Source organism: Somniosus microcephalus, chromosome 9 (genome assembly GCF_052327205.1).
Source record: "Somniosus microcephalus isolate GS21.2 chromosome 9, FLI_Smic_1.0, whole genome shotgun sequence".
Lineage (NCBI taxonomy): Eukaryota > Metazoa > Chordata > Chondrichthyes > Squaliformes > Somniosidae > Somniosus > Somniosus microcephalus.
Window position 1 is genome coordinate 116,417,421 of NC_140995.1, and position 27,095 is coordinate 116,444,515.

The 27,095-nt window shown below is 42.6% G+C and overlaps 1 protein-coding gene across 20 annotated transcripts in view; it reads right to left on the minus strand.

The window, feature by feature from the left end:
* Nucleotides 1-27,095, minus strand: part of supt3h (SPT3 homolog, SAGA and STAGA complex component) — a 637,210-nt gene that overhangs the window by 108,631 nt on the left and 501,484 nt on the right. For 19 of the 20 annotated variants that reach the window (XM_085997053.1, XM_085997051.1, XM_085997050.1 and 16 more), the window contains 4 exons: nt 20,831-20,941; nt 18,276-18,388; nt 17,173-17,283; nt 5,876-6,067 (listed from right to left, as the gene is read on the minus strand). In XM_085997053.1, the coding sequence (XP_085853179.1) occupies nt 5,876-6,067; nt 17,173-17,283; nt 18,276-18,388; nt 20,831-20,941 (527 nt within the window). The remainder of the gene's footprint in view (nt 1-5,875; nt 6,068-17,172; nt 17,284-18,275; nt 18,389-20,830; nt 20,942-27,095) is intronic. The other variant, XM_085997059.1, reaches the window with a different exon arrangement.

The following is a 27,095-nucleotide window of genomic DNA, read 5'->3' on the forward strand; positions in this document are numbered from 1 at the left end:
GGCTTGGTAAAATGAGTCTATACTATCAATGAACTGAACTGTGTGCAGAGTGCCCCCCAAGATAGTACAAATCTGACTCATGAGACTATAGCACACAAATATGCAGATGTATTTCAGGGTTTCGGAGCACTGCCCTTTACATACTCCATCAAACTGAGAGAGGATGCACAACCTGTGATTCACGCACCCAGGAGAGTTCCAGTGGCTCTCCGTGAAAAACTGAGGAAAGAGCTAGACTGCATGGAGGGACTAGCTGTCATAAAGAAGATTGAGGAACCGACTGACTGGGTAAATTCCATGGTCTGCGTCAATTCAAAGAAAACTGATAAATTGCGTGTCTGCATGGATCCCAAGGACCTTAATGCCAATATCAAAAGAGAGCACTACCAAATTCCAAAGAGAGAGGAAATAGTCAGCGAAATGACAGAAGCGAAAGTCTTCTCCAAGATGGACGCCTCGCATGGTTTCTGGCAGTTGAAACTTGATGAAGAAAGTGCTAAGCTGTGCACTTTTAACACCCAGTTTGGTCGATACTCCTACCAGCGTCTGCCCTTTGGTATTAGCTCCGCCCCAGAAATCTTTCACAGAGCAATGGAGCAAATCATCGAGGGCCTGGAGTGAGTGCGGGTGTACGTGGATGATCTGGTAGTATGGGGCTCCACTCAGGGGGAGCACGACACCAGACTGGAGAAAACACTTCAGAGAATACAGCAGTATGGACTCAAACTAAATAAAGACAAATGTCAGTTCAGTGTCAATGAAATCACATTCCTCAGAGACAAGATCTCTACAGAGGGGATTCAGCCAGACAAGTCAAAGGTAAAGGCTATACATGACATGGAGAAACCAAAGGACAAGAAAGGGGTTCAGCGGGCCCTTGGCATGGTTAACTACCGAGGAAAATTCATTCCAAATCTAGCAGTGAAAACTGTTCATCTGAGAAAACTGCTGCACCAAGAGACAGAGTTCCAATGGGGACATGAACATGAGAGAGAATAGAAGGGGCTGCTACACATTCTAGCAAGTGAACCCCTACTGAAGTTCTTCTGCCCTAAAAAGAGGACAAAAGTGTCCACAGATGCCTCTAAGAACAGATTAGGGGCTGTCCTTCTACAGGAAGATGAAGGAGAATGGTGACCAGTGGCGTATGCGTCACGCTCCATGACAGCTACAGAGTGCTGGTACGCGCAAATCGAGAAGGAGTGCCTTGGGTTGGCATTTGGGTGTGAAAAATTTCATACCTACATCTATGGTCTTCCCAAGGTTATCCTAGAAACGGACCATAAGCCACTGCTAGGGATCTCGAAGAAGAATCTGTGTGACATGTCACCACGGATACAACACCTAATGATCAGACTTCAACGTTACGATTTTGAGCTAACATATGTGCCAGGGACACAAATGTTCATTGCAGACACACTATCCAGGGCTGCGCCTTACGCCACACAAAACAGTGAATCAGAAGAGGATGTGGCTCTTCATGTGGATATGGTCTACGCAGCATTGCCCGCCACACAGGAACAACTATCAGTGATGATCACAGAGACATCAAAGGACCCAGTCCTGAGTAAAGTAATGAGAAATCTTCAAGAGGGCTGGAAGAAAGGGTCATGTAAACAATATTATCACATTCAGTCTGAGCTCTCTGTGGTCAATGGACTACTGCTTAAGTGTGACAAGATAGTAGTGCCCACCTCTATGCGACGAGAAATGCTCAACAGGATACATGAAGGGCACCTGGGTGCAGAAAAGTCAAAAAGGAGAGCACGTGAGGCACTCTACTGGCCAAACATGAACTCTGATATTGACCAGTTGATCAGTGAGTGTGCTACATGTCAGGAGTATCACTACAAGCAAACAAAAGAGCCCCTCATTACCACAGAGCTCCCATCACAACCTTGGGAAAAGGTTGGAACTGATATATTTCACTATGAAGGAAAAGACTATTTGTTAGTTATTGATTGTTATTCCAATTATCCGGAGATGGCTCTCTTGTCCAGTACCACATCAAGAGCTGTGATAACTCATCTGAAGTCAATCTTTGCCAGGCAGGGCATCCCTCTAACCCTGGTCTCTGATAATGGCCCTCCCTATGCCAGTCATGAGTTTCAGTCATTTGCTTCAGAGTATGAGTTTAATCATGTAACCTCCAGTCCGCTCTATCCTCAGGCTAATGGAAAAGCGGAGAAGGGGGTACAGATTGTGAAAAGACTATTAAAGAAAGCAGCACACAGCAACACTGACCCATATCTGGCCCTGATGTCATACAGGGCGGGCCCGCTAGCAAGTGGCAAGTCTCCAGCTGAGCTCTTACTGTGTCGGAAAATCCGTACACGACTTCCCAGTTATGTCACACCTGACCACAGAGATGAGGTGTGGGCAGACAAGGCTCGGAAACTACAACAGAAACAAAAAACACTTCATGACCGCACAGCCACTACACTAGTGCCTCTACAGGAGAAGGATATAATTCGCATTGAAGGGCCTGAGTCATGGCCTAAAAGAGCCACCGTTCTACAACAGGTCATCCCCGGGTCATACAGTGTCATGACAGAGAACGGCAATGTGTTTCGCAGAAACAGGAGGCACCTACTGAAAACCACAGAGACCTTTCAGCCTCAGGAGGACAGAGAGGATGACGAGATGAGGGAAATGCCACAAAGAGACGAGATGAGGGAAAAGCCACAAAGTGACGAAGGACACAGTAGTGATAATGTGACAAGGGACCTGTGTGTTACAGACATGAACTTAAGGGATACAACTGGGGTGGTTCAGCAAACATCCGTTCAGCCACGCAGGTCACAGCGCACCAGAAAGCCTGTAGTTAAACTTGACCTGTAGACAGGGATTGATAAGACTGTAAACAGTTAATGGACTCCTGGGTGTGGGTAAGGTTTATACCTACCTGCAATTAGTTCAACGGTGTAGTAACACTGACTGTTTCTATATGATGTTAACAAGTGTTCTATGTGTTATGTTATGTTGTTACTGTGTTATGTCTTCATTGAAGGGGGAAGATGTACGGATAACCGTAGCTGTCGTAAAGACAGCGGGGTTTGATTGACAGCTGGTTGACGACTGACGTCATATCCGGGGGCGGGATCTGACGCCATCTTGGCCATGCTTGAGGTACTGTACTAGGAGACAGAGAGTCAGGACTGAATAAATGGCACTCCACTACAACTGCTTGGGAGACTCGTAATTAAGTTATTAAGATAACATTACAGAAATGCTTTCTGAAACCCTCTACTTTATATAAAAAAATAAACAAAGATCAGGTAACCTCCTGAGAACTGTAAGAAATCAATACAAAAGAAAGTTTTTTCACATGACAAGTTTTCTTTAAATTAGTTAATGTCCATGGTCAAATGTTAATACAGGGTATGTAGCAAGCTGAAACTGGTTGTTTAACATGGGGCTCAGCACACCTTCCTGTCATTATAATTTCAGTAAAACTTGAAGTCAGAGAAGGTTGCACCAACAAACTGCTAAAACTGGTATAAACAATTCATGGAAAGGATCTTGAGTCTGATGGAAGGAACTCCCCACGGATGTTTTGTAAAAGTGCTCTCAAAAGAGCACTAAGTGGCACAGTAAGTTAAGCACATTACCCTTTCACCTCTGGGATCCAGGTCTGTATCCTGGCACACTGATAATCTGCTTTTATATTAGAGCCATTTAATTCAGGTTCCAAGAGCTAGGTGTCCACAGGCCAAATTCCGACATTTATGCAGTTAAAACCAATTCCTTTAGCTTAATGAAATAAAATTGCACAAATATGAAAGCCGCTATAGAATTCAATTCTCCTCTTCTTATCGGCATGAGGATTCCACCTGAAATGAGTAGAAAGTATTGACCCAATTCCGAGTGAGCACAGGCCCACAATCCAAAATTGTTATGTCAGTACAAACTGGCACTAAAATTGGTAATCTCACTCAGTGTGGGTGTAAGGAAGGCTGATGTGGGAAATGCATCATTCACAATGACACAGTAGGTGTGTTATTCTGAAGCTGAAATGTAAGTTAAGGCACATTATGAGGCAAAGTAGAGAGTGTGTTAGCCTGCATCTATCATTATAAAAAAAATCAATAAATATCGTAGTGGTAACACGCGAAAAAAGATAAACATTTCCCTTGCCAGTACTAGATAAGCGTAAAATTTATCAAAGGTTCCTCTGGCGGCGAACCGTATTAACCAGAAGGTCTGACATTCAATTTCCCATCTGCTGAATTAACAGATTTCAGATAGGATGGCAGTTGGGGTACTACGATTGTTCTGTGTTCCTGGGCTAAGAGGGAAATAAAAACAGTCCTGGTTCCCACTCCTGATCATTATCTACTTATTGGAAAATGCACATGTGTGGACTTCAGATAAATGCAGGATTCAGCTCTGCTGTAATGTCCCCCATGAAGTAATAGTTTGACAACACTCACTAAGTTGCATGAGGAATGGCAATTTAAGAAAGATGAAAACCAATTGAAATCTGTACAGTGATGATTTCCTTGGTTCCATTTTATGCCAAAACAGAAAGAGGCTCTCAATGGATCTGTAAACATCTCACCAGTCCACAGAACAATGGCGCATCAGTAAATCTATGCATAGTGCACTCGGGTTTAAATAACTGTCCTTGAAGATAATAATGACATGTCACAGAGCACCATATATAAATTGCCTACTTCTAAAGTTTGTGGGGGTGGTGAAAAAGGGGCAGAAGAGATTACAAATCAGTATACATTTACAACGCACAAAAGTAAATTGATTTCTACAATTGTAATTGTAATAATTTGCATTGATTTTGTTACTGTTTTTAAGACAATTGAAAACAAAATCTATCTTCTCCAATTTGCTCCTTAACAATACCTCACTTCTCCCATGCTTCCTTGTTTAGCTGGAAGAGTAACAAATCATTGCCACCCTGGACTACTTTGAATTTTTGGGAATACTGCTTTGTGATCGGCTGACAGGCAATGAATTTCTATGTGGCAAAAATGATCCTGGTACTGTACTCCCTTTCACCCATCTGCAGAGCTGGGCTGTGCCACCATATTTCATGGCACAGTTGAGCAGAATCAAACCTCATTGAATGAATACTGATGTTGGATAATGCACATCAGTTCTAGAATTTGAAATCAGACTCTTTGTTTGAAAGTCCAACACCCTCCTAGCAAAGGATACTAGACTATCCACAACTATCTAATTAGTCACTTCAGTATTTGACTTAAACTAGTACTTAATGCTGAACAAAACTACAATATGTAAAAAAAAAACCTTGCTGTTGTCTAATAACATGAATGGTTAAGATCTAATGGGGTGAAATTGGTCTTGGGTGGTAGTGCAAAATGGGCGATAGCCAATCAATCGGCCCCTTTTACACCCAGGCTGATTTTTCTTTTCACATTGGAAAATAAACTCGGCCGGGATGTAAAAGGGGGCTGCCGATTCATCATCAACTGCTTCGCCCGACTGCCCAAGACCAATTTCACTCCAATGTCTTTAGTTGCAAGAGGAGCCAACCTTTGGGATAAAATGCCATCAAGAACAGTAAACACAAAATTCAGTGGATATTTACTGAAATTTCAGATTCAGGTTTAGGATGAGATAACCGAAATAGCTTGTCTGAAAAACTACCGAGCAGGTCAACTTTCAATTAGAATTGGATGAGCCAAAGTTATCCTCAAATCCTACTTTTATTCTTTATATACTTAATTCAAAATAAGTGCACTGCTCTGATAAGTCGATAATATTTCACCAAAGCATTAAATGTAAAACTAAAACCCAGTTCATATATTTGACTATGATGATTTCTATACAGCACAGCACCATGGTACAGAGTGCGTAAGAGAGCCGTTTCATTGAGCAAACAGTATCTACTAACCTTTTTTCTCTTACGAGTTTTGGCTTTAGTATTGCTGGAATCTTGCCCCATGCCTCCATTCCCTATATTTCCTGAATGTGTTTTAGACACAAGATGTGCTGCTGATGCCGGGGTTGTCGGCGTTGATGGGGGTGTATTCTCAGGAGAGTCAGGATTGCACTTCAAACTGACAGATTGAACTTGAAGTTGTATCTAAAAGGACGCAAAATTATTTTGTTGAGAGGCTGAAACACTATTAAGTTGTCTATAAACTGGACGTCATTTCAAATCTAATTATAACTACGCATTCTATATGGGAGACTTTATTTTTGCAAAAATATACTGCTTAGTTAGATGATTACCAACCTTAAAAATGTTGTAGTTTTGTTCCTGTTAAGGTATTATAATTATTTTGGGAAATGTAAGAGGACATTGACTATCAGCAATCCATTTAATGATTAAATGTATCTAATGGAGAAATATACTTGCAGTATAGCAATAACATTTAGTGCAATTCTCTCTCTCCAATGTTTCAGAGAATTATGCTGACAGTGAAATTCTCTCTCCTCCAAGTTAATATCCCAGTCACATTATCCTTTTCAATTTGATGGCCGTTGGGATGCACCTTGCAGGCATTTCGGTGGACTTAGCCAATTTTGCCTACTTGGTTATCTTGGCAGGAGGTGAGGGAACAGCACCTTGGCCATTTTTCCTTTTTATTATAGACAACAAGCAGATGCCTGCCCTGAAGGAGAAGCTTGAGGGCAAATGTCAGTCAAAAGTGATATTCAAAGCTGGAATTTCTAGTCTGTGGCTATTATTTAGCCCCACGACCAATTTCTAATGAAATTCTTGAAATGTCTTTTTCTCTCAAACAAAAGTGGCAGGTAACATTCGCGCCACAGGAGTGCCAGGCAATGACTATCTCCAACAAGCGAGAGTTATAACCACCTCTCCTTGACATTCAACGGCATTACGATCGCCGAATCCCCCACCATCAACATCCTGGGGGTCACCATTGACCAGAAACTTAACTGGACCAGCCACAAATACTGTGGCAACAAGAGCAGGCCAGAGGCTAGGTATTCTGTGGCAAGTGTCTCACCTCCTGACTCCCCAAAGCCCTTCCACCATCTACAAGGCATAGATTCATAGAAGATAGGAGCAGGAGTAGGCCATTCGGCCCTTTGAGCCTGCTCCGCCATTCAATGAGATCATGGCTGATCATCCAATTTCAGTACCCTGTCCCTGCCTTCTCCCCATATCCCTTGATCCCTTTAGCCTCAAGAAATATATCCAACTCTTTCTTGAATATATTTAATGAACTGGCCTCCACCGCCCTCTGTGGCAGAGAATTCCACAGGTTCACCACTCTCTGGGTGAAGAAATTCCTCCTCATTTCAGTCCTAAATGGCTTACCCCTTTATCCTTAGACTATGACCCCTGGTTCTGGACTCCGCCATCAGAAACATCCTTCCTGCACCTAGTCTGTCCAGACCTGCCAGAATTTTATAGGTTTCGATGAGATCCCCTCTCAATCTTCTAAACTCCAGTGAGTATAAGCCCAATCGACACAATCTCTCCTCATACGTCATTCCTGCCATCCCAGGTATCAGCCTGGTTAATCTTCGCTGCACTCCCTCCATGGCAAGAATGTCCTTCCTCAGGTAAGGTGACCAAAACTGCAGACAATACTCAAGGTGTGCTCTCACCAAGGCACTGTACAACTGTAGCAAGACATCCTTGTTCCTGTACTCGAACCCTCTTGCTACGAAGGCCAACATACCATTTGCCTTCTTAACCGCCTGCTGCACCTGCATGCTTACCTTCAGCGACTGGTGCACAATAACATCCAGATCTCTTTGCACTTCCCCTTCTCTAACCTCACATTTATCCACATTATAGTGCATTTGCCATGTTTCTGCCCAATCACCCAACCTGTCCAAATCGTACTGGAGTTTCACGACATCCTCCTCACAGCTTACCCTCCCACCCAGCTTTGTGTCGTCTGCAAATTTGGAGATATTACATCCAATTCCCTCGTCCAGATCATTAATATATATTGTGAACAGCTGGGGTCCTAGGACCGATCCTTGCGGTACCCCACTAGTCACTGCCTGCCACTCGGAAAACGACCCGTTTATTCCAACTCTTTGCTTTCTGTCCGCCAACCAGTTCTCTATCCAAGTTAATACCTTGCCCCCAATCCCATGTGCCTTAATTTTGCACGCTAATCTCTTATGTGGGACCTTATCGAAAGCCTTCTGAAAGTCCAAATACACCACATCCACTGGTCCTCCCTTATCTATTTTACCAGTTACATCCTCAAAAAATTCCAGTAGATTAGTCAAGCATGATTTACCTTTTGTAAATCCATGTTGACTTTGTCCGATCCTGTCACTGTTTTCCAAGTGCTCTGCTATTACATCCTTTATAATAGACTCTAGCATTTTCCCCACTACCGATGTCAGGCTTACCAATCTATAATTCCCCACTTTTTCTCTACCACCATTTTTGAATAGTGGGGTAACATTAGCTACCCTCCAATCCATGGGTACCGTTCCAGAGTCTATCAAGTTCTGGAAGATGACCAGCAATGCATCTACTATCTCTAGGGCCACTTCCTTAAGTACCCTGGAATGTAGACCATCAGGCGCTGGGGATTTATCGGCCTTCAGTCCCATTAATTTTCCTAACACCATTTCCCTACAAATACTGTTTTTTTTTTAAGTTCCACCCTTTCATCAGACCCTATGTTCCCCGGCATCTCTGGGAGGTTATTTGTGTCCTCCTTTGTGAAGACAGAACCAAAGTATGAATTTATTTGGTCTGCCATTTCCTTGTTTCCCATTATAAATTCCCCTGATTCTGACTGTAAGGGACCTACGCTTGACTTCACCAATCTTTTTCTCTTCACATATCTATAAAAGCTTTTACAGTCAGTTTTTATGTTCCCTGCAGGCTTACTCTCATATTCTATTTTCCCTTTCTTAATTAATCCCTTTGTCCTCCTTTGTTGACTCCTAAACTGCTCCCAATCCTCAGGATTATTGCTTTTTCTAGCCAATTTATATGTCCTCTCCTTGGATCTTATGCAATCCCTAATTTCCCTTGTTAGCCACAGTTGAGTCACCTTTTTTGTTTTATTTTTATGCCAAACTGGGATGAACAAATTCTGTAGCTCATCCATTCGGTCTTTGAATGTTTGCCATTGCCTATCCACCGTCAACCCTTTGAGTGACATTCCCTAATCAATCCTACCCAACTCGCTCCTCAGACCATCGTAGTTTCCTTTATTTAAATTGAGGACCCGTGTCTCTGAGTCAACTACTTCATTCTCCATCTTAATGAAGAATTCGATCATATTATGATCGCTCTGACCCAAGGGGCCTCGTACAACAAGATTGCTAATTAATCCTTTCTCGTTACATAATACCCAGTCTAAGATGGCCTGATCTCTGGTTGGTTCCTCGACATATTGGTCCAGGAAACCATCCCGTAAACACTCCAGGAATTCCTCCTCCACAGTACTGTTACTAATTTGGTTGGCCCAATCTATATGTACATTAAAGTCACCCATGATGACTGCTGTGCCCTTATTGCACGCTTCTTTAATTTCCCTTTTAATGCCATCCCCAACCTCCGCCTTACTGTTTGGAGGTCTATATACCACTCCCACTAATGTTTTTTTCCCCTTAGTATTTCTCAATTCTACCCATACAGATTCCACATCATCAGTGCTAATATCCTTCATTACAATTGTATTAATCCCTTCTTTAACCAGTAATGCTACCCCACCTCCCTTTCCTTTTTGCCTATCTTTCCTAAATATCGAATACCCATGAATGTTGAGTTCCCAGTCTTGGCCATCCTTGAGCCACGTTTCCGTAATCCCAACCAAATCATATAAGTAAGGACTGTGATGGAATACTCTCCACTTGCCTGGATGAGTGCAGCTCCAACAACACTCAAGAAGCTCAACACTATCCAGGGCAAAGCAGCCCGTTTGATTGGCACCCCATCCACCACCTTAAACATTCACTCCCTCCACCACCAGCGTACCGTGGCTGCATTGTGTACCATCTACAAGATGCACTGCAGCAACTTGCCAAGATTTCTTCGGCAGCGCCTCCCAAACCCATGGCCTCTTCCACCTAGAGGGACGAGGGCAGCAGGCGCATGGGAACATCACCACCTCCAAGTTCCCCTCCAAGTCACACACCATCCCGACTTGGAAGTATATCGCCGATCCTTCATGATCGCTGGGTCAAAATCCTGGAACTCCCTCCCTAACAGCACTGTGGGAGTACCTTCACCACATGGGCTGCAGCGGTGCAAGAAGGCGGTTCACCACCACCTTCTCAAGGGCAACTAGGGAGGGACAATAAATGCTGGCCTTGCCAGCGATGCCCAGGTCCCATAAGCAAATTTTTAAAAATGTAGTGTTAGCTTCCAGGCAGAACGATACTTTTAGTGGATGTTTGAACAGTTTAGGAAGAAAATAAATCCACCTACTGTTCTCCACTAAGCCATCCATCGTAACAACACAAAAGATTTATTTGGCAGAAAAATCAGACAGCCAATCATCCAATGGAACGAATAATGTACGATGTAAGTTGGGTAGATATTGTGGAGTTCTGCTTAATTTATTTTTGAGGGTCTATCAGGATAAGGAGAGAAGGTCAAAATGTGAAGGAGCATTCTTCAAGAGATTAATAGATTGGATAGAACCAGACTGTGCATAATCTATGGAAGGAAATATTAATGGGTGATTGATCTGTTCTTGTTCATGCATCACAATGAGCCAGAAAATTAGATCTTTGACTCCTATAAAGATGTGGATATTGTCTCCCAGCAAACCGATCAAAAAATATCCTGCCAGGATAGCTAAATGGTTTCAATATTAAAATAGTGACGAGGCAAAAATTGATAGATCAACAGGATAGATCAACAGGCAGTGGAGCTCTCAGTGGAGAAATTAAGGGGACTGAAAGCCGATAAATCCCCTGGATCTGATGGCCTACATCCTAGGGTTTTGAAAGAGTTGGCTATAGAGATAGTGGATGCATTGGTTGTCATTTTCCAAAATTCCATAGATTCTAGAATGGTTCCCATGGATTGGAAGGTAGCAAATGTAACCCCACTATTTAAGAAAGGAGGGAGAGAGAAAACGGAGAACTACAGACCAGTTCGCCTGACATTAGTAGGGAAAATGCTAGAATTTATTATTAAGGACGTGGTAACAGGGCACTTATAAAATAATAATAGGACTGGGCAGAGTCAACACAGATTTATGAAAGGGAAATCATGCTTGACAAATCAGTTAGAGTTTTTTGAGGTTGTAACTAGCAGAATAGATAAGGGGGAACCAGTGGATGTGGTGTATTTGGATTTTCAGAAGGCATTCGATAAAGTGCCACACAAGAGGTTATTAAACAAAATTAGGGTTCATGGGATTGGGGGTAATATACTAGCATGGACTGAGGATTGGTTAACGGACAGAAAACAGAGAGTAGGAATAAACGGGTCATTTTCCGGTTGGCAGGCTGTAACTAGTGGGGTACCACAAGGATCAGTGCTCGGGCCTCAGCTATTCAAAATCTACATCCATGATTTGGATGAGGGGACCAAATGCAATATATCCAAGTTTGCTGATGATACAAAGCTGGTTGGGAATGTAAGTTGTGAAGAGGATGCAAGGAGGCTTCAAGGGGATATAGACAGGCTAAGTGAATGGGCAAGAACATGGGAAATGGAATATAATGTGGAGAAATGTGAAGTTATCCACTTTGGTAGGAAAAATAGAAAAGCAGATTATGTTTTAAACGGTGAGAGATTGGGAAATGTTGGTGTTCAGAGGGACCTGAGTGTCCTTGTACACGAATCACTGAAAGTTAACATGCAGGTACAGCAAGCAATTAGGAAAGCAAATGGTTTGTTGGCCTTTATTACAAGAGGATTTGAGTATAAAAGTAAAGCCATCTTACTGCAATTATATAGGGCCCTGGTGAGACCACACCTGGAGTACTGTGTAGAGTTTGTCTCTTTACCTAAGGAAGGATATACTTGCCAAAGAGGGAGTGCAATGAAGGTTCACCAGCCTGGTTCCTGGGATGGGGGGATTGTCCTATGAGGACAGATTGAGTAGGCTAGGCCTATATTCTCTAGAGTTTAGAAGAATGAGAGGTGATCTCATTGAAACATATAAAATTCTTACAGGGTGATAGGGGATACATAAATTTTAGTATGCTTAAACTGTAACGCGCAAGCGCATGACCCAAAGTAACCCGAGAGCGACAATGGAAAAACCACTGTCAGCAGTCTAACTGCGTATGTGCAGAACATCATGCTTCAGTAAAAACGGAACAACCCTAATTAGGAGTATAGCTATAAAAGGAGTTCCACCCTTAGTCCAATTAGGACGCAACAGTGAGTCACTCGCTGTAGTGAACTCCAGGGATAAAACGCTGATATAAAATGCTGCACCAGAGATCCAATCACAGTATGACTACTCAGGTCTGCTGATTCTGCCAAACCAATGACATGCAAGGGGGTGTGTTAAACTGTGTAAGAAATAAAACTGATTTTGTACCGCATGTGCTATTCTTTTGTAATGAAGATCTGAGGATGTAACAAATACGTACTGCAATAAAGATCACCTAAATCTACCACCGGACTTTGAATCTCATTAAGAACTAAGAAATCTAACACAGGGCTTGACAGGGTAGATGCAGGGAGGAGGATGTTTCCCCTGGCTGGGAGTCTAGAGTCAGGGGACACAGTCTCAGAATAAGGGGTTGGCCATTTAGGACTGAGATGAGGAGAAATTTCTTCACTCAGAGGGTGGGGAATCTTTGGAATTCTCTACACCAGAGGGTTGTGGAGGCTCAGTTGTTGAGTATATTCAAGACAGAGATCGATAGATTTTTGAATATTAAGGGAATCAAGGGATATGGGGATAGTGCAGGAAAGTGGAGATGAGATAGAAGATCAGTCATGATCTTATTGAATGGCAGAGCAGGCTCGAAGGGCCAAATGGCCTACTCCTGCTCCTATTTCTTATGTTTTTATGTTTTTCTACAAGTCCAAAATCAAAGATTAGAGAGTACTGAAGGTTTCTTCTTTGATATGTACGGTTGTTTGACTCCAGACTGCGTGTGATATTGGCCATCACACTGACTGCTGCGTAACCTTCTGTGATCCAGATAGTGAGTGGCTAGGCATCAGTCTGAGAAAAGGGTTAGCACATTCTGCAGTGTGATTAGAGTTAGGGAAAATATCTCAGAGCTTAAAGAGACTAGTTTCAGCCTGTTTATCTCCTTAAACATATGGAAACCACGCTGAAATTAAACTTGGAGCATCAAACAACAGAGCTTTCATTATATAGTGCTTTTAACAGAGAACATTTTTCAAAGCACTTTACAGAGGAGAGAGAAAAATGAATAGGGCTAGCATGGGGGCTACATCCACAGAATCATATCAAGCAGACACTGGGCCTTCCCACAGATGGTTCAAGAGATCTCTTGTTCTGATGAACAAACATTAACTAATGCTTCTTCTTTGTCATTGTCAACAAGAAAGTGCATTTATATAGCATCTTTAACATGGAGAAATGTCCCAAGTGCTTCACAGAGATGTAAGCAAGGTCAAAGAGGTGGGTTTTAAGGAGGTGAACAAGATGGAGAGGTGGAGATCTTGAGAGAGGAAATTTGAAAGCATGGGACCTAGGCAGTTGAAGGCATGGCTGCCAATGGTTGGGGGAGGAGGTGGGTGGGTGGGGGCGGCTGCGGAGAGAAAGAGAGATGGGCAAGAGAGGCCAGAACAGAGAAACGGAGAATTCAGGGGACGGTGTACGGTGTTTATAGGACCAGAGGAAGTTACAGAGATAGGGATGGGTGAGGCCATCAAGACATTTAAACCCGATGATGAAAACTTTGAATTTGAGGTATTGGGGGACCAGGAGCCAATGTAAGTCAGTGAAAACCGGAGTTGTGAATGAGTTGAGGTTTACAGAGGGTAGAGGATTATTAGTAGGCCAACCAGGAGGGCATTGGAATAATCAAGTCCAGAGATGACAAAGGCACGGATGAGGGTTTCAGGAGCAGATGGGCTGAGGTGGGGCAGAGGTCGTTGATATTACAGAGGTGGAAGGAGACAGTCTTTGTGATGGAGGGGATATGGGCTTGTTAGCTCAGTTCAGGGTGGAATTGAAGTTGTGAATAGTCTGGTTTGGCCTGAGACAGTGGCTGGGAGGAGTGTGGAGTTTGTGATTGGGACCAAAAACCATGGCTTCATTCTTACCAAGGTGTGACTGGAGGAAATTGTGGCTCACCCAAGACTGGATGTCGGGCAAGCAATCTGACAGCACAGAGGAAGTGGAGGGATTGTTGGTGGTGGTGTACCAGCAGAGCTGGGTGTTATCAGCATATATGTGGAAACTGATGCCATGTCGATGGGTGATGTAACCAAGGAGCAATATGTAGATGAAAAGGAAGAGGGGGCTAAAGGACAGGCCCCTGGGGGACTCCAGAGGTAATGGTGCGGGTAGGAAGAGAAGCCATTGTTGGAGGTACTCTGGCTATGATCAGATAGGCAAGAATGGAATGAGCGATGGCAGTCCCATCGAATTGGACAAGAGGACAGGCACTGGAGGAGGATGGTGTAGTTAACTGTGTAAAAGGCTGTAAAGGGGTTGAAGAGGCTTGAGAAGGGATAATGCATCATGGTTATTTCACAAATTGATAAATTCACCTGCTTATTTAACTTATTCCTCAACTGATACTGCTTTAACAGGTATTGTAACAGATTACAATCGTGCCCCAACCCCTTTTAAAGCCCACCATTGTACAGAAATCATGAAGAATCCTTTGCGATTGATGTAGCTCAAAGATGGTGTTCGTATCTCAATATATGAGTAGTTGGGCACTACCTGCACTTGAAAATCCGACCACAGCATGGAATTTCTGATACCGTGACAATTGATGATCAGATCTTTTTGAGAAAGTAATGAGTGCTGCACTATAAAAATCTTAACCGTCCCCTGAATACAACTGGACACTATTAGGAGTAATGCTTTTAGCAGCTTGGAAGGATTCTGTGGTAAATAACATATCGAAGACAGTTGTAAGGTGCAGTGGAACTGATTAAAGCAGTGTACAGAACATGAGTGATCAACTCATACATTTCTGTGATGACCTTTCTGCTCACTCTGATTCCACCCCCACCCCACATACACATTGCTATTTAGAGATATTACTGTAATTTATGCTTGATTTATAAATCCACGTACCTGGTTATCTTGTTTGAATTGTTTGCCTCCTAAAAGGGTATGGCAAAAGATCAGGGACTAAGTGGATAATTACAAGGCTTAAATTCTGCAGATTGTGGCAGAGTGCTTTACTTGTGGATGACCCAGCTGATTTCTAATTAGACTGGATCTACTCCCTAATAATTAACTTAGTTGGGGAATTTGAACACTGGCTGTACAATAGTCATAATATGGGCCATTCAAACTGGTAGAATTTGATATTGACTGACGGGGTCTGGGATCCATCCTGGTTCCATTCATGAGAAATTCCATATTTTGTTTACATATTAATTTGCAGCTAGGTCAAGAAGTGTACCAAATTTAAAACTGGGCTCCTGTTTCTAGCACTTGAAGATAATTTATTTTGTCTTTATGCATCAAGAAACGTGAGGAATATATAAATCCTGTCCAGAGTACGAGTACCAGCAGCAAAGGTTGATGATTCACCTTGTAGATAGCAGGTGGATGCAGTTAAGATACAGATCAGCCATGATCTAATTGAATGGCGGAACAGGCTCGAGGGGCTGAATGATCTACTGCTGTTCCTATGTTCCAGTCTCAAAATGACTCAAATGTTTTCTCAGGCACTGCATATGAGTTTGCCACTGGGAAAAAAAAAGTCTGAGCCATTATCTGTACCATCAAAGGTGTCCTATTACTCAAATTCTTACCTACTGAGGCAGGGTTGCTTTGTCCTGGAGGTGTAAGAACGTACTTGACATCAGGTAGCTTAGTGGCTCCTTTTATGTCTCTGAAGTTTGGTTTGACTGGCAGTTCTATCTCCAGTGAAAGCTGGGAATTAATATGATTGTTGCTGGTGATTTCTTTAGTTCACATGATTCAGCAGTTTAGTTCCATGTCACAGCAGTGAGTATGAACTCTACAATGCTGAGAAGCCATTCTGACACATGGGGAGGAAAGGCAACTTCTGCCTCAAACGGGTACGAATTTGGTCGAGCCAAAGCCGGCATCGGGAGGCCTGATACCATATTCATGTTCAGGCCTCATTTAAATGCTGCCAGCGAGCTGTGGGCGCCAAACGGGTGCTCTGTTGGACCTCGCGAGTTGTGAGAGGAAGGGAAATTGGTTGGCTATCATGCTGAGCCGGCTGGTGAATCAGGCCTGCAATGGTTGTGAGGCGACTCATAGGGTAGGGGGGGATCTTAGATGGGCTGGTCGTGGGTGGATTTTTTTTTTGTGGACCCAGGAGGAACTGCTCCAGGCCCCACAAAAATAAAATTTACAAATTTCCTGGAGCACACTCCACCTATACATACCTGAAAATTACAATCGGGGTCCTACAACTGGCACAGTATCCAGATTTCCAAATTTAAGCAGCCTTACTGTTAATTTACAATCCCACCTGAAAATTGAATCAGGTGAGCCTGGTGCAATGGGACAGCCAAGTTGTCCCCCTGATTATCAACTGCTGATTGCACAATTTTCAGGTGAGAAACAGTCGGCCGGCAGATGAAAATAGCCCACATAACTTCAGTTAAAAAAATTCAGTTAACAGGAAACTATCAAAATGATTTATGCTGGACTCAGCCAACAGATTAACATGTGAAAGTTATGTACTGTTTGTGATCTCAGTTGCTGATTGATTCTTGTCTCTGTATATTTTTATTTCTAACAAATAAATTGATTGGTAGTTTAGCCAGAACTGTATGGTCTGCTTGCTTGACTTTTTCTGCCAATTCAAAGACATCACTAGTATATTGTTGCATTCGGCATTATTTCTGGTAGCTAATAGTAAAAGGGCTCATTGTCCAGATATTTCACAATAAGTGAAATTACCATTCATATGGATCTTAGTTTTACCTGTGGAAGCTGATTTGCAGCGAGCATGAAGCATTATGGAATAGTCTAAACTGGAACACATATAAATTCAGCTAAAAAGAAAAATTGGCATCAAGTTGGTTTTTCTACGGGAGAAAACTGGTGCTTGTATGAAGAAGCTGGGCAGTAAATTCCCTTTCACTAAAAGATTGAATCAGTTTAAAGTACCTACCTCAGGCAATGCAGTATTGTGATGTGCAAGCGTCGCCGATCTGGCATTATTAAATGGATCTCCAGTTTTAGCAGCCATGTCCTGCTTCACCAAAAGGGCTAGGTCGACCAGCTTAAAAATAAATATATTGTTTTTTTTTTAAAAAGAGTTGATTGTTGGATTTTAACAGAAATGTCATTGTGGCATTATTTGAATCATGAAATATTCACACAACCACAAAGAAATTTGCCCATCTCATATGAGCTATGCAATAAAGTTTTCTGCCCTTAAACTACCCAAATTCAGATTCAGAATTGTTATATTCTCGTTGTAGCAGCACAATGGACTAGAACCACAGAAATGCAAAGTATCACTGAGAAGAGACCCAAATCCGCCCTGAAACTTTGTATTCAAGTGGCCGACTTTTTACTCCCATGTGCGTAAGCATAAATTGGGCTGCTTTGTTACAATATGACACCCTTCTTCTTCTGCCCTACCCCTCATTACTATACACATAGTCAAATCAGCTTTCAATAAGTATGGGCCAGAAAAACTATTTGCACACATGGCCATTCCATGAAGACCTTAACAAGAGTCCCGTTTAGTTTGGCTATTCACAAATAGTTCAAATTTCCCATAATACACAGGAAACAATCCAGGAAAAAAAACAAGTCTCAATCAGCGTGAGCAAGATGACAATCCAAGTATATGTGTACAGTATATCTATTTCACTGCCTTGTGCACAACCAGTATATTATAGTAACTAATCGTTTCAGTTACTACAACAAATAGTGTTTAGGAGTGGCAGGTTCCATTCCCTGAAGGATATTAGTGAACCAGTTGCGTTTTTACAAAAAAACAACAGCTTTTCATCGTCATTTGCCAAGTGCCGGCTCACAAACTACCAGATTTATGGAGTTCATTTTCATAATTTATCATGGTGGGATTAAAATACATAACCTCTGGGTTGCTAATCCATCATCATAGCCACTAGGCTTACCATACCCATTATAGTCATTGTAACAAGGATGCAAATTCACACTGATTTTTTTCCCCCTCAATTTTACATTAAATGTATTTAATCTATTATTAGGACTCTCCATTTTATAAAGTTTGCACATTACCTGGGCCACTGTCTCATAGGCTAGGTATGCCATGATCTCTATAGCAACTGGATTAGGCTTGACCTCCATGTTGCTGCAGTCCAACCAGTCTTTAAACTTTGTCGACTTTTTGGCTGTCAATTGCAAACATAATAAATGAAACATTCACTTATGTGGAAAAAAAACACTGCCCTGCTATGTATTTTACAGCAGAAAACACATAAACAAGGCTATGAGGATGTCAAAGTTATTTTCAGCATGTCATCATGACCTTAAAAACAACTATTTAGCATTGAAGAGCTAGTTTACAAACCTACTACAAATTCAAGTCATTAAAAGTGTCACTTTTTCCTTTGTTTACAACGTACACCTGTGTTCACCAACTGGCATGTCAGCAAATCATTTGTTCCAGCTTTTAGTTACAAGAAATGCTTACTTTGTATTTTTCTAATATTTAAACTGTAACATTTATACACCAGGGGTGGTCAACCTTTCAGGAAGAAATAAATTGTGTATTGGCAAAAAGCCACAAGTTTTAAATGTAACATATACGAGCATTCTAACTGATATTGTCACTGTCACAGCCAGAAAATCTGAAATCTAGCCAATCAGTATGACTTTTAACATCCAGTTCTGACAAACGGTCATTGATCTGAAACGTTAACTCTGTTTTTCTCTCTCCACGGATGCTGCCTGACCTGCTGAATGTTTCAAGCATTTTCTGTTGTTATTTTGACATGCTTTGTTTCTAACCATTTAGTTAGAATCTACATTGTGCTTTTATTCCTCGTCGCAAATCCTCATTTTCTGTCTCACATCCTTTCACCATCTAACTCTCATTACTTCAGACATTCTCTCTTTCTCATTTTTATCTCCATCTCACATTCCTTCTCTCCCTCTCTCACATGCCTCCTAGCCTTTTTCATTCAATTCCCACTTTCTCATTCCCTCTTTCATCCTTTCTCTCATTGCCTTTGTCCCCATTTCTTGTGTTCTCTTTAACTCCTTGTATGTATCATTTCATTTTGCAACAAAAACTGAAAATGCTGGAAACACTCAGCAGGTCAATCAGGATCTATGGTGAGCACAGACAATTTGACATTTCAGGTGTAGACCCTTTATCAGAAGTGGAAGATAATACAGATGGGCAGCATCAAAGGGAAGGGGGGAGGGAAACACACGCACACATAAAAGAATGATCACTAAAAGTGCTTAAATGGAAAACAAGAGTTGGTTAAGTGGCTGAAGTGATATCAGCATGAGACAATAGGGGGCAAATGAGAGATATGAAAGACCTTTATGAAACACAGAAAAAGCATGAATAGCAGGGGGGGGGGGGCAAAGACATGGAAGCAGGAAAAACTGGCATCGGCAGCCCAGGAGCCTGGGAACAGAAACATCAGATTGACACCAAAGGTGCAGATCACCCTGGTAGACAATATACCAATGGAGGGTTCCCCATCCCAAGCATCAACGGGTCTCCTATACATTGGGGAGACCAAATACAGATTTGGCGACCACTTTGCTGAATACCTCTGCAAGTGCAACCCCAAGCTCCCCGTCACTTGCCACAACATTTCCCCACTCTGATGTCTTTCTCTTTGGCCTTTTATACTTTTCCATTGAAGCTCAATACAAGCTCGAGGAAGATCATATTATTTTTCCATGAGAGAGTTTGCAGCCCTCCTGCCTTAATATTGACATTAATAACTTCAGATCTTATCTACAGCTCGCACTCTCTCTTCAGCAGGAAATGCTGGCGATGTGGAATAGGCGTATCGGCGTTGGGGTATAGGAACAGGTTGGTGTTCAAGGATGGTCTTGTTAATATCACTTCAGACATTTAAACATCTGCTGCTTTCCATTTAAGCACTTTACAGACCATTCTGCCACTTCTCTTTAGTTGTCTGTTTTCTCCACAGATGCTGATTGACCTGCTGAGTGTTCCGGCATTTTCTGTTTTTGTTTCAGATTTCCAGCATCTGCATTTTTTTGCTTTTGTTCATTTCCTTTTGCGATGTGCTCCTCATTTTATCTTCTTATTCCCTCTCTTGCCCTCTCTCCATCCCTATACTAGTTCTTTCCTTTTGCATTCCCTCTCCCCTTCCATTCTCTAATTCCCTCTCTCACAAAGAATTACTAGCAATAGATCTTTATCTCAACCTGAGTGGTAGTTTCACTCTGGGGAAAAAAAAACACCATTTGCCTTCTTTTCTGTCCCAGATATGTGCTTGTGGTGATAAAACATTTTTAATTCCCTCTTCCAGACTACAGCTCAGTTGATTGTTTAAGGGCTGTGTGTGTGCAGCAACTATTTTCCACACTGGGTAAGGTGTTCTTTAAAAAAAAAAGAATAAAATTAATGGACAAACATGTGAACAAAGATACCCTACTACCGATCATGAGAATGGATATGGATTTGGAAGTTCTACTTTTCCAAGGAATCTCTCTATTTTTCCCAAAAAACGACATGTTTTAGCTATCCTTGCAGTAGTTGGAACAAAATTCTATATTTTTTAAAATCAATCAGTCAAGGATCAATAAGGTAAGATATACATACAAAGTTAGATAACTACCTTGCAGATTTGCTTGAATTACTTTTAGGTGCAAGAAAAACTTTGCCAAGTGTTTCTTCAAGAGATTAAATGGTTTGGATAGAGTCCCGGAGAGGGTGTATTGCACACAGTCTGTGGAAAGAATGGGTTTGATTGCAAAATACTGTAGTCTTTTCACATTCAATGTTTTCATATATATCTGGCTGCCATCGGTGGCATGCTGTGAAATTTAGCTCGGGGAAGAAAAACTGATCCTACAGTTCTGCCTTTCTCTTCACAACTTAAGGCTCTGTTTCAGTGCAGTGCCATATGTACTGGGGTCATTCAAATAGAGTATGCAAGCCTGATTATTAGTTGAGAATTGCATTCAAACTCAAATCTGATTCAAAATATTACTGCCAGAATTATAGGAACATTCCCTTATAGGATGCTTTTATATATTATGGGATGCATAGCACACAGAATATGGAGTAGGATGCAAGAAAAATGAAGGGGTTGATTTTCGTGGAGCCGACAGGCGGGGTTTCAGACGTGTGGGGGGGGGGGGGGGAGGGGGGGAAATCCCGAATTCGGGGGTCCCGACACCATCCCGCTTAAAACCCCACTCCACGCAACTTTCAGAGGGGGCGGGTACCCGCCCCGCACTGGGACCCGCCGAAACCAGACGGGAAGGGATTAGTGCCAATTAACTGCCTGTTAACAGGCAGTTTTTAGCCTAATCCCTATTTTGAGGGGTTTCGTGTGGGATTCCCAACGGCTCCAAACCACGCCAGGTTAGAGCAGGCGGGTCATCGGGTTGAAGGAGTTGGAGGGGTCGCGATGTCGGTGCTCAGGTGAGTGATGAGTGCAAAGGTAAGTGTGTTTGGTGTGTCTAAAGTGTGTAAAGAACTTTTACTTACCTGTACTTACCTTAACAGCCTTTCTTCCTGTAGCCGTCAGGAGCCCATCACTCAGCCGGAACTTAAAGCTGAACGGCTGCGATCTGTGAAAGCCTTCAGCTTTGAGTGCCGGTGTGAGTTCTAACTGAGTCTGTGCAGAAGGACTCATGTTAGAACTTGGACTGTCAGTGTTTGACAGCTTCAAACAGCTGTGAAACACTGATATTTCATCTGTCAAGAACTCTTGACAGATGAAATTGCAGTCTGTGATGTCACCTGTTGCCGGGTGGCCCTTAATTGGCCTGCTGAGCCCGCTGGGCGGGCTCAACAAGGTCAATCAAGGGGAAATCGCGCGGATTGGCCAGACGTCGAAGTAGTAGGCGGGTCTAAAACCCGAAAGCTGTAGTCCCGCCTTCTTCCCGACAGCTTCGGGAAAATCGACCCCGAACTTCCACCAGCAACTTTAAGTAGAATATTATAGAATCATAGAATAGTTGCAGCACAGAAGGAGGCCATTCGGCCCATCGAGCCCATGCCAGCTCTCTGCAAGAGCACTTCAGCTAGTCCCACTCCCCCGCCCTTTCCCCGTAGTCCTGCAAATTTTTTTCCTTCAGGTACTTATCCAATTCCCCTTTGAAAGCCACAATTGAGTCTGCCTCCACCACCCTTTCAGGTAGTGCATTCCGGATCATAACCACTCGCCGCGTAAAAAAGTTTTTCCTCATGTCGCCTTTGGTTCTTTTGCCAATTATCTTAAATCCGTGTCCTCTGGTTCTCGACCCTTCTGCCAATGGGAACAGTTTCTCTCTATCTACTCTGTCTAGACCCTCATGATTTTGAACACCGCGATCAAATCTCCTCTCAACCTTCCCTGCTCTAAGGAGAACAACCCCAGCTTCTCCAGACTATCCACATAACTGAATATTTTGTTGGCCCAGAAATTCCAGAACGGGGCTTGCAGCGCGTGCAAGCCCCGTATTTACACTTATCCCGCGCTACTGCCGATCAGCTCCAGGGACGCCTGGAATTGGTGTTTCCAGAAGAAGAATCCCGGGCAGCGTATGACGTCACGCCGCCCAGGAGTGCAGCCAGCGCGAAGCCTGTAGCGTGCAGTGCAAGTGAGACACGCCCCTTGAGGTCTCAGTTTCACTGGACACGCCCCCAATGTTTCTGTCAAGCTGCTAACCATTTTTACATGCAAAGCAGCAGTTTAAATAGGTTTTTGGAAGTTTTTTGAAGATTTTGGTAACTTGTATAAACTTTTTAAAATGTTTACATTATTTTGAGTAATCTGAAGTAGTTTTAAACAGAATTAAAGCAATTTAAAGACTTTTAAAAGCCCTAAAAGAATTTTTTTAATTCCATTTATTTATTTAGCAATGTCGTCGTCATACGTGTCTTCACACTGTTCCCTTTGGGGAACTGTATGAAGTGGTGGAAGGATTTATGGCCATGATTAACGCTCATTCCGTAACCGTAACCATCTTTGAACCAGCCATTAGGGCGGTTAGTCCTATGGCGGGAGGGTTTTACGGGCTCCCACAAGCTATACAAGGAGGGGGGGCCACCCACACCCACGGACGCAAATATCCCACTGGATGTCAACCCAGAATTTAGAGCTGGAGCTCCGACTCCACTTGCCGGGACTGTCTGGAGCGGGGTTCGAAACCCTACCCTGATCTGGCCCAGCGGCGGGGATCCTACCACTATGACAAAGGCCCAATCCGATTAGCAACGTGAAATGGCAGCATAGGGCTCCAGTCACGGGGAGGGAAAAGGCGCAGGAAACGTATGGGTGTCACCTTTTGTGCGGAGTGGGCCTTTTGCGTAGCAGTAAGCATCCCCGCCGCTGGGCCAGAAGGAGTAGGGTTTTGAACCCCACTCCAGACAGTCCCAGCAAGTGGAGTTGGAGCTCCAACTTTAAATTCTGGGTGGACATCCAGCGGGATACTTGCGTCCGTGGGTGTTGGTGGCCCCCCCCCCCCACCTCAGATGGGTTGTGGGAGCCCGTAAAACCCTCCCGCCATAGGACTAACCACCCTAATGGCTGGTTCAAAGATGGTTACGGTCACGGAATGAGCGTTAATCACGGCCATAAATCCTTCCACCACTTCATACAGTTCCCCAAAGGGAACAGTGTGAGGATACGTACGATGATGACCTCTTGCGCAATGCACCTCCTTGGACCCTCAGTCGCAGATGCGAGGAGGCAAGTCGTGCAATTGTTAAATTTTTCATTTTATTGACATGTAAAATGTTGGCCCAGTAATTCCCTTCCAAATGCGCGAGTACAGTCGGGGTACCTACGCATCTGGCTGGATGAAATGCCGGTTTTCAGCATGCACAGTGCATGTGGGGAAAACCGGCATTTCCTGTCCTCTGAACGAAGGGGTTCAGAGGCAGAACGCGTGCGACTGCACAGGCAGCGCGTGCACAGTATAATTCGCCGCTTTCATTAATGCTTTCAGTGAGGTCAAGTCATTACAACTTACACATGAAAAAAGCATGGGTACAGTTGCTCCAGAGGCTGCGGAGGAAGATATTTCTTATCGTGGAGCTTCTGAAAGTATGTATGTCTGTATATATTCCTTTGCGTGTTATGTATATATTCCTTTACTTATGTGTATGAATGTATTATTTAATTATGACTTTCAGAGAAAGTAACTTATTGGAAAATCATAATTAAAAACATACATTCATACACATTAGTAAAGGAATATAAAACATACATACATATACGTAAAGGAATATATGTGGACATACATACATAACTCATTCTCACATTCCATTCACACAGCCACAATTGCTCCTTCTACCTACCGTTCTGAAAACCCTTTTAAAAAAAAAAATTTTTAACTTTAAAACTTACTTAAAATTTCTTAAAATAACTTCCCTCCCTTTCCCAAACAAAAATATTGCATTTCAGAAGCTCCACGATAAAATGTTTCTTCCTCTGCAGCCAATGAACCACTTTACACTTGCTTTTTTTACGTGTAACTTCTGAGGACTTACCCTCACGGATTTCATGAATGAAATCTACGAAGTTCACTGCGCAAGCGCTGCCTGTGCAGTCGCACGTGCTCGAGGTCTGGAAATGCCGGCGTTCCCCGCATGCGCTGTTCATGCTGAACGCCGGCATTTCCAACGGCCAGATGCGTGAGTACCCCGAGCGCACTCACGCCTTTGGCCGCGAATTTCTGGCCCATTATGTTTAGCATAATAACCAGCATATTCTGCATACTTTGCATAAACAAAAAAATCCTATATGATCAAAGAATCAGGTAAGATTCCCTCTTGAAGGACAAATTACACCAAATCATATGCACATTAGAGTGGGATACTGTCCCCACTGCTTAGAGCGGCCGTGTTGGTGTTAACGCGATTTGTCCGCTATATGTGGTGGACGGTAAAACCAAAACGAAGTAACCAACATATTTTTTTAAAAACAGGAATTCTCACCAAACAACTGCCTCTCCTACTTGTTAGCAGTTGCATCCAGAATCTCATCACTAAGATAATCGTACTTTAACGAGGTACGAAAAGCTGATTGAAACTGCTTGAAGATCTGACTTTGGCTGAAATCAGCAGAGCCTTTTAAATGGGTAAGTACAGGTAAGTACTTACTGAACTGCCCAAAAAAGTCAGCGCAGTTAAAAAAGTCATCGCAGTTAATACATTACAAGTGGCGCCTCTGTAATTGACTCCCATGGTACTGGCAAATGGTTAGCTCCATCTGCCCAATATAGCTGGCTGCCCGTTCTAAGTGTGGACGGTGCAAGTGATAGGATTTTCTCAACTAGAAAATTTAAGGAAGATGAATGCTCAACAAAGATTAATTTAATTGTTTGATGGTCTGTACCTAATAGATTAAAATAGTTTATTTATATAATATATGAATTACAAAATATACTTGTACTGTTGGATTTGTATACGTCAGAACCATCGAAGTTTTCGTCCCACTCTGTCTGTACCGGTACTTAGCAAGGGCAATCTAAAACGAATCCCACTCCTCTCTTCCAAAGCCCTGCATCTTACTTTGCAAACTTTACCCAATTTTCCCTTAAAAAATGCAACAGTTTCTGCCTCAACCACTCCTTGTGGCAAAGCATTCCATTCGTCAACAACACTCTGACAAAAGAATTGTCTCCTAACCTCTCCTCACTCACTTAATGACCTCTTATCGTTGACTCCACAACCAGAGGAAATAGCCCTTCACTACGCAGTCAAATCAAAACCCTTCAGAATTTAAAAAAAAATTGCCACTTAGCCTTTTCTCCAGTAGAAATAGTCCTAATATCGCAAGTCCCTCCTCATAACTGTAGTTTCCACATCCCTGATATCATCCTGGTGAATCGACATTGTACACTCTATTGCTTTAATGTTTTTTTATAATGAGGCGCCCAAAACCACACACAGTGCTCTAACTGGCTTAACTGATCGCTGTACAAATTCATCATTACTCTTGTACTCTATGCCCCTATTTATAAAATCCGAAATGCTGCTGGCCTTTGTTATGGCTTTATCTGCCTGCACTAGCACTTTCAGGAAATTATGTATTTAAAACCCCAGGACTCTCTGTTCATCCATATCCTTCAGCATCTTTATTTTGATATATGCATCTGATAAAAATTTTGGAAACTCAGTTCTAAGATTAATTTCACTTCCTTTGCTGGAAGTTAAAATGGGCACAGAGACTAGTTGCTTGAATTGTAGCCGCGAAATTCTCTTGTGAATTAGTTAAGGCTCTTTGAAAGGTAATGAATTGTCCTAATCAGTGTGAGATCGTGCATTCTGTAATTACTATATTTGCATGTTTCCAGGTTTGCTTACAAGAACGATAGCAAAATACTGCAGATGCTGGAAATCCAAAATAACAACAGAAAATGCTGGAAAAACTCAGCAGGCCAGGCAACATCCGTGGAGAGAGAAATAGAGTCAACGTTTCAGGTTGAAACCCTTTGTCAAGACTGAAAAAGCACAGGCAATGAAACAGATTAAAAGGCCAGTTTGGGGGCTGGGAGAGAACAAAAGAGAAGTGAAGAGACATTAAGAGGTATTCAAAACGAGATGAGATGGTGATAGGACTAGTGGAGACAAAAGACGGCTCTAGATTAGGTGTGAAATGTGCTGGCAGAATGGGAGACAGCTGCCATGTGGGAGAGGAAAAAAGGGGGGAGGGCGTGTTCACAAAGGTGTGTTTAAAAAATATAAGTAAAAATGTAATGGGGGCCGAGGTTATGATTTGAAATTGTTGAACTCGATATTGAGTCCGGAAGGCTGTAAAGTGCCTAATCGGAAGATGATGCTTACAAGAAGTTTATTAATGGATCAATGCTTGGCGTAAATGTACCTCATATTCCCTCTCAATACTGATGTGTGAAAATTGCTCAAATGGACAATCTTTGTCA